The following is a 13,661-nucleotide window of genomic DNA, read 5'->3' as shown; positions in this document are numbered from 1 at the left end:
TGATCAATTGTACACATATGCAACATGTCTAATGTACACCTGTCATGCATAGGAGGATACCAGCTCAAACTTTTTCTTAAAAGAAGAGTAACAATACTCATAAAATAGATACTGTTTGTTTAAGAGAATTCATACAATCAAAACAGAAGGGCATATTGAAAGAACTATTGGAACTGCACGGGTGCTTGGTTTTAGCGAGTATAGAACCTTCTTCACTTTGTACAAAATATGCAGTGTTATGGGTAGGCATTCCTCATCGAAGCATCCCTGAATGACAAGATCTTGAGCTGTACAGCTAATTTCATTATTTTTAGGAAAATAGTAGATTATGGCAGTCTTTTCAGTTATGTAGAGAAGTCTGCATAGAACAAAAGGTAACAAAGCAAAGGTTAAGAGAAATTCCCGTGTAACACAGGCCAAATTCACCTCCCTTCTGCAGAGTGTACTACTTTCGAACTAAGATTTTAGATCTTAAGTAATGGGATCAGAGACACAAATACTGCACAAATCATAACAGAGAATGAACAAGTAACCATATGTAGATTGATGCCCAACCATATATACAAAAGAATATTCTATCTGCTAAATGGTACAGAAGAACTTCGACAAAATAATATGCACCTTTTGTGCACCAGTTCCGCATATATGCACTTGCATATACTGAGATACGGCCAAGGACCAAGCAAGGCTTGCTAGCTGCATCAAAACAATGCATGAAGAATAATAAACCACACTGAGAACTAGTACGTAACATATGACAACAGATGATAACTGCAAAGGTTTCTACCCGTAGGAATAAAGTATTTACCTGAATTGCAACTTTGCAAGGTTTGGTCTTTCAAGTTGCAAAGTTCTTCCTCAACTTGATGTACTAGCTTTTTCTCCTTCTCGGACTGAAATGTTGAGGCTGTGACAGGGTTTACCATTTCAACAGTAAGTCCAAAGTTCCAACAAAAAGACGACACGGCACCTAGCGTAGCTTGTCATGCTTGGGCAAGTTTGTAACAAGACACATCTTCTGTATTATATTTACATCCTCTAAAACATGTAACACTGTTCTCTGTATTCATCATTTGAATCCCAAAGCAGAGGAGCCCAAAAAAGGTGTAATAAGAAAATAGGACAGTGAGAATGATGAGTTTCATTCTCTGATGTTTATTGGACATCAATTCACGTCAAATCATATGAACGCCAGACATTCCAGGTTTATATACCCATGTAAAATGATAATGTTCCAGGAGCAGGGTCATACTATAATGATAGTACTGTTCTAAATCAGCATGATTTTCCAAGTATATTCTACCTATTTTGCAGTAACTGCACTAGCCATTCTACTTGGTGAATGCAATCGCGAACCTGCTACAGAATTTACAGCTCGATTTGTGGATGAGGAAATCTTGTTTTTACAATTTAGTACATCATGGCAAGCAATATTGGGGGGGCCACACTCAACTCCTTCAGATCATTATCCAGAAATTAATCCATTGTGTTATCGGTATCTGTAGGAAATCTTTTGTCAAAGACTGTCCTCACTGACATTCTGCTAACACAACAACTTCAAATGGACAGTTCCCATGTTAGTAAATCCAAGATCTCATCAATTTCCAGTGACAGTGGATGCCTCGCCTCCCAAGAAAAGAAGGCGTGATATTCACCTCTTACTTGAACCCAGCTACACCCGCCCTCTTTCTTAAGTGTAATCCCTTTCATCAGTAACCTCATCTCTGCAGCATCTTTCCATCTTCCACATGATGCATACATATTTGAGAGTAGCACATAGCCTGCTGTGTTATCCTTCTCCAACTCACGAAGCTTCTTTGCAGCCCTCTCGCCAATCTCCTCATTCCTGAAAGTACTACAGGCACTCAGAAGGGCAGCCCATGAATTTGCTTCTGATCTACTTGGAGTTTTCATCAATAGATCCTCTGCCTCTGTCAACCGACCGGCTCGAGCTAGGACATCAACCATACATGTATAGTGTTTCGCTTTAGGTGAAAGACCCCATGCCTGCATTGTTTCAAAATAGTGTATAGCTTGCTCCACCAAACCACCATGGGAACAAGCAAACAGAACAGCTAAAAATGTATGCTCATTTGGTGGTATTTCAGTTGCCATCATATCCTCAAATAAGAGAATAGATTCCTCTGCGAAACCATTTTCAGCAAACCCTTGAATCATGGCAGTCCAGGTGACATCATTTCTTTCAGGCATTTGATTAAATACCTTCTTGGAGCTCTCTAGATCCCCTGACTTTGCATACATGTCACTAAGTGCAGTACCTACAAAAACACTTTCCTCGATTCCCAGCTTGATGGTCTTAGCATGAACCATCTTGCCCATCTCTACTGAGCACAAGTTTGCACAAGCAAGAAGAACACTCGAGAATGTAATTTTCCCCGGAATCTGTCCCGAAGCCAACATTGCACTGAAAGATTTGAGCGCATCAACAAACTGTCGATTTTGCACGTAACCGGAGATAATCGTATTCCATGAAGCTGAATTCCTTGCAGGCATCTTCTTGAAGAGATCCTCAGCTTCCACCATTTTCCCGTTGTAGCTGTAGCCTGAAATGAGAGAGTTCCAGCACACTATGTTCTTTTGTGGGATGGTATCAAAAACTATTTGTGCATCTCTGCACTTGTTGGATTTGCAGTACATGTCAATCAGAGAGCTGGACACAAAGACATTGGTGCTACAGCCCATCTTTAGGGTATGGGCATGGACCCTCGCTCCTCCTCTCAAGTCCTGAAGACTAGCGCTGGCACTGAGCACACTAGAGAAGCATGAAATGTTGGGCCTACAGCCATCAGCCAGCATTTCACTGTACAGGCTCACTGCTTCTGCTGCATCCCCTATCTGCTCACACCTCGCAATCAAAGTAGCCCAGGAGACCTCGTTCCTCTCAGGCATTGCGTGAAGAACCCGCCGAGCACCGTCAAGGTCACCTGCATCAGCATACACATCAAGCAATGCAGTCCACGAGACCACATCCTTCACCTCCATCTCATCGAACACCTTGAAGGCAGCAGCCGCATCTCCCTTTCTTCGGTACAGCGTGATCAGATAATTCTGTACCTCAATGTTTTTCTGGAAGAAGTTCGATTTTACCGCCAATCCAACGATGGACATAGCGGCACTAAAGTCTCCCGCGCCCGCGCATGCCTTGATTACACATACGAAGGTGATGTCGTTAGGCCTCACGCCGCAGCCGAGCATGTCGTGGAAGACGCCGAGAGCGCTGTGGTGGAGCTCGTTGCGGACAAACCCTGAAATCATGGCGGTGAAGAAGGCCACGGAGCCGAGCGGGCACTGCTCGTAGAGCTCGACCGCGTCTTCCACGCAGCCACGCTTCATCAGCGCGTCTACCATGGTCGTGTACGACACGACGCTCCTCTCGGGCATTCCGTCGAACAGCCTCCGAGCTGCAGGGATGTCCCCCGCCTTGACGTGCTCCGACACCATGAAGTCGTAGGTGAAGGAGGAAGCCGCATTCGCGGCAACACAGTCAAGGAAGGCCCGGTCGCGCTCCGCGGAGCGAGCGAAGGCGGCGTAGGTGGTGAGGAGGTGCGATGCCACAGAGCGATCGGCGGCGACGCCGGAGCGCACAGCGTGCGCGTGCAGCGAGAGGGCGAGCGGCAGGTTGGTAGAGAAGGACGAGGTGGAAGCGGGGAAGGCGCTTCCGATGACGGCGACGCGGCACAGGCGGAGGAGGGAGGTGCAGATCTCGGCGTGGGACTTGAAGGCCTTCGCCGTGGGCGCGAGCGGCGGGCCGATGGCCAACCGGACCTTCAAAGTTTTCAGGAGGGGGGCTAGAGTGGGGTGCATCTTCTCTGACTTCGCCTTGGCAACTGGCTGCGCCACCGCCGGCGGTGGTCGCGGCGGCGGCCGCTTCACACGAACCGCCGCTCTCATGCTCCCATGGCTCCAACTTTGAAGAAATAGCTACTATTGTCAATGGCGACTAGCGAGGAGGACACTGAGCGATATATTGGGCTGCCTCCCGAGTTATATGGGCTGGATAAGCATACCAAACAGAACCACGTCGGCCCAAATTACCCGGCCCACTATAGATACACAAAGCTGAGCATTTGAGGTACACCATTCGAAAAGAATAAATATCTGAGAAACCACGACAGCGTGGCTCCAATATTTGATATCTCTACTATTAAGAGCAAACTGGTGAATGCCTGGTGTCACATTTTCAGGATGGACAATAATATCCCCCACGTCTACTATCCAAGATGATTTATCTCAACGCAACAAACACCTACTATTTCTCAACTAACACGTCTTTATCTCTTTATCCTACCAAGATGATTTATCTCAACGCAAGAAACACCTACTATTTCTCAACTAACACGTCTTTATCTCTTTATCCTACCAAGATGATTTATCTCAACAGAATCTTGAAAAAAAAAATCTGCGCGCGGAACAAAGAAAACGCAACTAACAAAACAACTCCAGCTCGTGTCACGTTACACACCCATCCACGCTTACTACGAGGAGAAATACCAGCCCGTGGGTAACAAACAACTCCACATCATTAGGCGTAGCTTTTCAAAATTTCAAATGGCACAACAAACACCTACTATTTCTCAACTAACACGCCATTAGACATAGCTTTTCAAAATTTGAAATGGAAATGTCGCCTTCATCACGCTGACCACAACCCGGGTCGGCTAGCCGGCCGTCGTCTTTATCGCGCCGACCAAAGTCGCTATCGGCCATCTTCTTCATCTCGCCGACCAAAGGGTCGTTGCTGGCCGTCGTCTTCATCGCGCAAATTGGCCTTGCTGTCTCATGAACCCGAGCGTAAGTAATTCAAGTACAAACAAATAAGTAGACTCGCACATTTAGTAAGAGAACGCAACAGAGTTTTCCCTGGTTTTCAAGTTCGACCTCAACAGTTCGACAAATATTTAGGGCCGGACGAGTAGTAGAATTCCCTGTGACAAAAGACATGGAGAATTCCCTGTGACAAAAGACATGTCAGTGAGCAAATAAGTTAAATGTCCACGAATGAAACTTCCCAAGGGCTGTAATTATAACCACTACCACTAAACTCTAACATCATGAATTCATGATATTTTTTGGGATTTTGCCATCTAAAATACATAGGGAAAAAACAACCAAAACTTGACTAAGCATTAAGATTAGAAGCTCGCTGGTGTTCACCGTGGGAGCAACTAAAATATCATCATCAAATACCTAAATGGCTCCGATTTAGAAATCCCAAGCTGGTCATATCTTCTATGCACAGTAATATTTACTTTCCATAGTAATGCACTGGTTAGATAATTTATTCACTATTTCGTGGATACATTTCCATTGTTCAGGCCCTGATTTTAATTCATGTCCTATTTAGATTTTTGCTGCATGCCAATTGGGGTTCAGAACAACTACTGGCTGCAAATATGGTTACTTTCCAAAGTTCAATAAAAACAAGAAAGGGCCTAAATCTCTAGCTTCGTAATCTGAAGGACTTCAACCAAGAAAATTTCTACATGTGGACTCCGAACAGGCATGTCCCACCAGAGTCCTAAAGTTCCGTTTAAACAACAACTTGCTTCAATTTGATTCTCTACTATTAAGAGGAAACTGGTGAATGACTGGTGTCACATTTTCAGGATGGACAATAATATCCCCCACGTCTACTATCCAAGATGATTTATCTCAACGCAACAAACTCCTACTATTTCTCAACTAACACGTCTTTATCTCTTTATCCTACCAAGATGATTTATCTCAACGCAAGAAACACCTACTATTTCTCAACTAACACGTCTTTATCTCTTTATCCTACCAAGATGATTTATCTCAACAGAATCTTGAAAAAAAAATCTGCGCGCGAAACAAAGAAAACGCAACTAACAAAACAACTCCAGCTCGTGTCACGTTACACACCCATCCACGCTTACTACGAGGAGAAATACCAGCCCGTGGGTAACAAACAACTCCACATCATTAGGCGTAGCTTTTCAAAATTTCAAATGGCACAACAAACACCTACTATTTCTCAACTAACACGCCATTAGACATAGCTTTTCAAAATTTGAAATGGAAATGTCGCCTTCATCACGCTGACCACAACCTGGGTCGCTGCTGGCCGTCGTCTTCATCGCGCTGACCAAAGTCGCTATCAGCCGTCTTCTTCATCTCGCTGACCAAAGGGTCGTTGCTGGCCGTCGTCTTCATCGCGCAAATTGGCCTTGCTGTCTCATGAACCTGAGCGTAAGTAATTCAAGTACAAACAAATAAGTAGACTGCACATTTAGTAAGAGAACGCAACAGAGTTTTCCTGGTTTTCAAGTTCTGACCTCAACAGTTCTGACAAATATTTAGGGCCGGACAGAGTAGTAGAATTCCCTGTGACAAAAGACATGGAGAATTCCCTGTGACAAAAGACATGTCAGTGAGCAAATAAGTTAAATGTCCACGAATGAAACTTCCCAAGGGCTGTAATTATAACCACTACCACTAAACTCTAACATCATGAATTCATGATATTTTTTGGGATTTTGCCATCTAAAAAACATAGGGAAAAAACAACCAAAACTTGACTAAGCATTAAGATTAGAAGCTCGCTGGTGTTCGCCGTGGGAGCAACTAAAATATCATCATCAAATACCTAAATGGCTGCGATTTAGAAATCCCAAGCTGGTCATATCTTCTATGCACAGTAATATTTGCTTTCCATAGTAATGCACTGGTTAGATAATTTATTCACTATTTCGTGGATACATTTCCATTGTTCAGGCCCTGATTTTAATTCATGTCCTATTTAGATTTTTGCTGCATGCCAATTGGGGTTCAGAACAACTACTGGCTGCAAATATGGTTACTTTCCAAAGTTCAATAAAAACAAGAAATGGCCTAAATCTCTAGCTTCGTAATCTGAAGGACTTCAACCAAGAAAGTTTCTACATGTGGACTCCGAACAGGCATGTCCCACCAGAGTCCTAAAGTTCCGTTTAAACAACAACTTGCTTCAATTTGATTCGCACGAAAATTGCTAACAGATTCCAGGAATAACTAACTAACCTAGCTATATACGATTACAAATCCAAACAACCCTGCAATTTTTTCTCCCGAGGCCTAAACAAAGCTCTGTTTCCATACGAAGCTTTTCTCTCAATCCTCCAGGCAGCTAGCAATCGCCCACCGGCATCAAGGTATTCCCTCTAACCCTCTCCACCGGCGTCAATTACCACGCGCGCACCGCACACAATCGAGTCGGCGACGCTGATAATCAAAAGGAGATCCATGGCAGCCGCGGCAAGAAGGAGAGAGCCGCGAGGATGCACCACGGTGAGCCGGTCCAGGTTGGGGTGGACACACGTGGTGTCGTGTCCCCATCCTCCTGCAAAGACGTGCGGGAGCAGCTCTTTTGGAGGAACGCCGACGCCCGCCATTGCCTAGCGGGAGGTGAGGAGGAGCGAAGCCAGGGAAGCGGGTGGGTCCAGGCGCGCGGCGGGTACCCGAACGCAGCTGCCGCGGACGCGGCGGAGTAGGGGCCGCCTGCAGCCAATGGCGATGTGGCTCGGCGCCGGAGGCGGGGCGGCCTGCGGCCGGAACCTTGCGCCCGATGGCAGGTTGGCTCAGCGCCGGAGGGAGGGGCGGCCGTGATATCAGGCCGATGGAGGGGTGGCCCGGCGCTAGCGGGCGGGGCGGCCAGCAGCCGGAACCGTGCGCCGGTGGGCGGGTGGCCGTTATAGCGCTGGAGGGAGGCGGGTTGGCTCGGCGCCGAAGGGTGGGCAGCTGTGTTACCCTCCAAAACCCCCCGACGGGCTTTGGTTAAGCAACACGAAGAGCCGGGAAGCTCCCAGGGCCGCTTAGTGGATCCCTGGCACCTCGCGTCGTCCCGCAAATCTTCTGGCAAAACGTCCTAGCGGTTGCTAGGGCGTGCCACCTGACCTAGACCTGGTCAGGAAGGTGTTAGTGCTTCGATTGTTCCTGCATGGTAGACACGTGCACATTAAATACGAGCCCTATCGGCTCTCAGGTTTCCCTGGAGCCGATCGCCCCATGCTTCACGTTGGATTTACAATGGCATGGGGATCCTGCTTGATCAGGACAAAGCTAAAGCGATCCACGATAGTTTAGGGTTTTCACCGCATAATCGGAACATCCTAAGTGCGATCGGGCCTAGCAGCCTACGAGAGACGAGTGCAAACTACCCCTACGAGAGGCCTAAAAACCAACATAACGTTGATCCCCGGAACATCCCTCGCAGGGACGGTAAACGACATCTAACGCACCACCGGATCCTCCGACCCCAGCATAAGGCCTAACTATGCAGATATTAAACTAATCCTTGCGTAGCAAGGAGCAACTATAACGGATCGGATCTACTAAGTAAAAACAAGCAAGATGCTGCCCTCACGTCTGGATAGACGTGAGGGCAGCTAGGTGTCGAGGGACGGCATCGCCACGCAGATGTGCACGCGAAAGCATCGATGCAAGACCCTAAACACCTAAGGATAAATAGTACTGCTCGCCATCAACAAGGCTTCAGCACGAGCAGTACAAGGATAACGAATAAACTTACGCTGCCTAGATCGCTAGATGCGATCTAGGCAGCATAGTGCTACCGGGAGAAACCCTCGAAGAGAAGGGGTGGCGATGCGCCGTATTTTGTGTTTGTTTGAACGATGATTGTCCTCCTTTTCCGATAACCCTAGATACATATTTATAGTCCAAGGTACTTTCTAATTGAGGCGTGCACCTAACCGTGCACGGGCCAGACTCTATCTCTTAATTCTAAATTACAATACGATCTAATATGTTACAGATACATGGGCAATTAAGCCCGAACTCTCAGCGCAAGGCCGCTTCAAAGATGCTTCATGTGTACGTCCTTCAAGCCCATCTTCACTTACGGCCCATCTCCTGATTTGGCCAAAATCGGGTGGTAACACATGCCCCCCTGGTTTTGATAATGATAATTGCAAAACCATCTGTTTTCCTCGAAGGGTCATGTCGCGGCAGAACCGTCGCAGTTTTCTTCGTGATGATGTCTTGCCTCCTCGCCTTCTCTGCATGATTTGACGGTTCTGGCACCACGTCCTCGGGAACTGCTTATGCATTAAACCATATATTCCCCCTTTTTACTTGGCCACTTCCTGTAGCTTCTTTCTTCATCCCCCTGCTCCACAGTAGCTATCGGCAAACCGAAAAACCCCCCTCCGCCGCCATGTCTTCCTCTTCGTCTTCTCCCTCATCGGGTCTTTCCACCCAATCCTCCACCTCCCGTGAGCCAACGCCTGAACGGGACCCACAGGAGGTCCACGCGGCCAACATTCGCTGCGCCATAGCCGACGGGGACGAGTCGACCCATGACTCATTCGTCTGGTCAGAAGACGACCAGTCCTTAACGGACGGGGAGAGCGACCTTCGCTTCCTTGCCGTTGGGCAATCGGAGGAGGCAAGCGACGACGACGGCTTCTCCTGGGACGGCTACTCCTCCGCCGAGGAGGTGAAGGAAGAGGAGGAGGACACCACCTCCTCCGACGAACCGCCGGCCAAGCGTCTCTGCCCCTGGCCCGGCAACATCAGTGACTTCGACAGCGACTATGGCGACGCTAGCGAAGAAGATGAGGACAATGAAGGTCCCGCCGGTGGTCACTACAGCAGTGACGACGAGCCGGCCGGGAGCAGTGCCGACAGCGGCGACGGCGACGATGAAGGCAGCTGCGGCCCTTAGATAGGATAGAGCTAGGGGTAGTAGATGGGGCAATGTTCCCCCTAGCAATTCCTTTTGAGAGCAATCAGCTCTTTATGTAAGAAACCCTTGTTTATCAATGAAGAATTCCCCATTTGATTTCACTGATTCCTTAGTGATGATTTAGCCGATCGCCCTTCGTACCGAGTCCGCCGATTGTCGATTCGGTAGATGCTCAATGAGCCGATGGCAAAGCATCAGCTTTTCCAATAGATTGCAAAACAGGTCTATCCAATCACCTTCTCAGATATTAACTTGCAATCCATGAAATTCAGATCCAAACCTCCAACCGGACAGGTCCAACGTGCAGCTGTGAGACCCCTAGATCCTTGGACTTTAAAATCATCCGATCGTAGTATTTGTCCTGACGGGAAAACTCCTGGATTAATGCTTCCAGGAAAGCTCCTTAGTCCGTTGCTGACAATCTTGATCCTGAAGCCGATACTCCTGTAAAACAGGTGTCACTCGCTCACAGCTTCCCTCGTGACGTTTGTTTCTTTGCAGCAACGAACTGGTTTAGAGCCTGATCAACGACGATGGCTCCTTCTTCCAACTCCTCCTGTCAACCCTGGTGGTTTCACTCTGCAATAGCTCTCCTGTTCAGCATGGTTAGGACGCAGAGATAGCCAATTTCAACACCACTGGCTCTTCAGGATGAGGAATTTTTTAGAGCTAGCTGCCCCCCGAGCCTTGGTCCAGGCGAGCACAGAAGTGGACCAGCCACATGGGTCGTCATCGGCTTTCCAACTGTAGCGCAACGTTAGCCGATTCTAACCGAATCGGCTGTCAATAGCAGAGAACCTCCAAGGTGAGCTGCCCCCCGCGCCATTCCAGCTCTTCAACAAAACTTGGCAGGAAAGCTTACGCCCAAGGAGATAGTGCACTAGGACAGCTCTGGAAGGATCAGCAGCTCTCTTGAACTAAAAAGCCTCACACGCAGTGGCCCCTGAACTCTTCCCAGCTCCATTCTTGTGTCCTGCTGCTCCGATCAACTCACCACCTTGAGCGGACTAATGCGGTTTACGGTGACGATGTCTGATGAAGCTGCCACCTTGGTCAAGCCCTAGGAAGAGACGCCACGGCCAATTGAATGTTCATTGGCTGAACCTGATCTGCATGCTTACGCAGGCGCTGCTGACCTCGAGGATTTGCCAATGGAGCCACCAACCATTCCACTGAGGGACTTCTTCAGCAGAACATCGCTATGTACCTCGGTGACTGGCTTTGAATTCCTAAGTCGATGCTTCTGCATCGGCTGTGCTCATCAATTTGGAGTTTTCGATTTTTTTTTTGTTTTACGGCCGATTTGTTTATATCTCGGCCCCCATACTTGAGCTGCTCTGTTGGACATTTGACATTCGCTCCCAGCTTCGTATCCTCATCCCTCTATGTGCCCCCCGAGCCGATTTTGTCAAGTAATTGATGGTATCGGCTCTTCAGGCATCTGTTGGATCACTGCTGAGTGCAGACAAGGTACGTTGAGGATAATTTTGGCCGATTGCGGGAATCGGCCTCCTTTTCCGTTGCAAGGCTTTGGCGATGATTTGCAACTTCTTGGATTTTCATTGTAGCTACGTGGCATGCTGGAGATAAGATCCTTTGTTTTTCATTTTTTGAGGGCCGATCTCAGGGATCGGCCTTGCCACGTACGTCCAATGCCTTGGACTTGCTACTCCGTCCGGCCGGTGGATAAAACCAGCCTTACCCCATTTTTCGAGGCTTCGATCCGCTCACAACCCTCTAAACTGATTCCAGAGAGCGGCTCTTGGTCGTCTGCTTCCCACACGCTCATGGCAGCTAGTGATATTTCGATTGAGTCATCCGCTCCGAACGACTTCCACCTCATCTCCATCCCACTGTATGATGCATTGGTGCATTGTAGACGGGATGCAACAGTTCGCATGAATCCAGTCCCTTCCCAATAGGACGGCGTAGTTGCTCTTGCTGTCAACGATGAAGAACGCAGTAGGTATGGTCTTCCGGCCTACAGTAAGTTCTACATTCAGAACACCTTTCGTTTCTGACGCCTGGCCGTTGAAGTCGCTTAATGTGATGTTGGTCTTGATCAGATCGTCGCTGGAATGTCCCAAACGACGTAGCATAGAATACGGCATTATGTTGTCTGCCGCTCCGGTATCAACCAACATCTTGCTGACAGGCTGCCCGTTGATGTAACCCTTCAAGTATAGGGCTTTTAGATGCCTGTAGCTTCTATCTCGTGGCTTTTCAAAGATAACCGGTCGTGGACCGCAGTCAAATTGAGCCACTGAAACTTCCTCGTCGCTTGGAGCACGAAACTCCGACGGGAGTATGAATACCATGTTCGCATCAGCCGACGTCTCTGTATCGGCATCAGCCGATGCCTGTGCATCGGCTTTCGCCTGTTTTGGGCGCCATACTTTCTTTGGCGGGCGCGCTTTCGTCTCCACTATTTGCCAAATTTTCACGGCCAGATCGGGCCGTGCTCTTCTCAACGTATACAGGTACTGTGCCTCGGCTTCTTCCAGGTTTCGCAGCCGTTGCACCCTACGCTTCTGAGGATGGCTGAGTCCATCAGGGAACATTGAAACTTCGCTTGCCCTCCTTCTGTGCTGTCTGCATTTTGGGCAGTTCTCGATTGTTGGCAATCGGCTCACTCCTGAGTCCCAGCAATGTTTGAAGAAAGGACAGTCCCAGTGCCTATCCATGTCATCTTGTTCCTTTGACCTTCCTCTGGCGTACCTGTCGTTGTTTCCGTTGTTCTGACGATACCTCCTGTTTGCATCAGACCGACGATATCTTTCATCGTCTCCGTCGTAGCGCCGACGTCGGTCGTACTGCCGTTCGTTGGTTAGGTACCGTCTATCGTCGTCTTGGGGCCGGTCGCGTGGAACGGCCTCCTCTTTATCTTTGCCACGAGAGTGGCTGTTCTCTGCTTTGCCCGTGCTATGGCGGTTCACCAGCCTGGCCATATTGACACCAAAGGAGAACCCTGGCTCCCTTATAGAGTGGCTGAGATCTACTGTATTGACGCCATGCGACGGACACGTGTTTCCTTTGAGCTTGATGTTGTGAGAACGGTTTGTCCCAAAGGAGCCGATGAGTTCGGCTTCACGGATGGCCTTCAGCTCATCGTATTTCTTCTTGTGCCCCGCAGGGAGATCCTTGCAGGTGATTTGTTCTTCTGCCATCTCGGGTGTCGATGTTGACGTGGATGTTGCAGAAGATGTCCACGTGGATGTCCCACCGGGCGTGCCAGAATGTGTTACCCTCCAAAACCCCCCGACGGGCTTTGGTTAAGCAACACGAAGAGCCGGGAAGCTCCCAGGGCCGCTTAGTGGATCCCTGGCACCTCGCGTCGTCCCGCAAATCTTCCGGCAAAACGTCCCGGCGGTTGCTAGGGCGTGCCACCGACCTAGACCCGGTCGGGAAGGTGTTAGTGCTTCGATTGTTCCCGCATGGTAGACACGTGCACATTAAATACGAGCCCTATCGGCTCTCGGGTTTCCTCGTGGATCGGCTCATGGAGCCGATCGCCCCATGCTTCACGTTGGATTTACAATGGCATGGGGATCCCGCTTGATCGAGGACAAAGCTAAAGCGATCCACGATAGTTTAGGGTTTTCACCGCATAATCGGAACATCCTAAGTGCGATCGGGCCTAGCGGCTACGAGAGACGAGTGCAAACTACCCCTACGAGAGGCCTAAAAACCAACATAACGTTGATCCCCGGAACATCCCTCGCGAGGGACGGTAAACAGCATCTAACGCACCACCGGATCCTCCGACCCCGAGCATAAGGCCTAACTATGCAGATATTAAACTAATCCTTGCGTAGCAAGGAGCAACTATAACAGATCGGATCTACTAAGTAAAAACAAGCAAGATGCTGCCCTCACGTCTGGATAGACGTGAGGGCAGCTAGGTGTCGAGGGACGGCATCGCCACGCGGATGTGCAC

General features: G+C 48.7%; 1 protein-coding gene across 1 annotated transcript; it reads right to left on the bottom strand.

The window, feature by feature from the left end:
• Positions 1-1,557: 1,557 nt before the first annotated feature.
• On the bottom strand, positions 1,558-3,912 carry LOC124700183 (pentatricopeptide repeat-containing protein At2g13600-like). Its single transcript, XM_047232350.1, has one exon. The coding sequence runs from the start codon at positions 3,910-3,912 to the stop codon at positions 1,558-1,560; it is 2,355 nt and encodes a 784-aa protein (XP_047088306.1).
• Positions 3,913-13,661: the final 9,749 nt, after the last annotated feature.

The sequence above is a fragment of the Lolium rigidum genome, chromosome 3, assembly GCF_022539505.1.
Source record: "Lolium rigidum isolate FL_2022 chromosome 3, APGP_CSIRO_Lrig_0.1, whole genome shotgun sequence".
NCBI lineage: Eukaryota > Viridiplantae > Streptophyta > Magnoliopsida > Poales > Poaceae > Lolium > Lolium rigidum.
This window is presented reverse-complemented; position numbering and strand designations above follow the sequence as displayed.

Bases quoted from the DNA above. Each gene is read 5' to 3' on its own strand.
- LOC124700183 (XM_047232350.1), bottom strand. From the start codon at position 3,912: ATGAGAGCGGCGGTTCGTGTGAAGCGGCCGCCGCCGCGACCACCGCCG.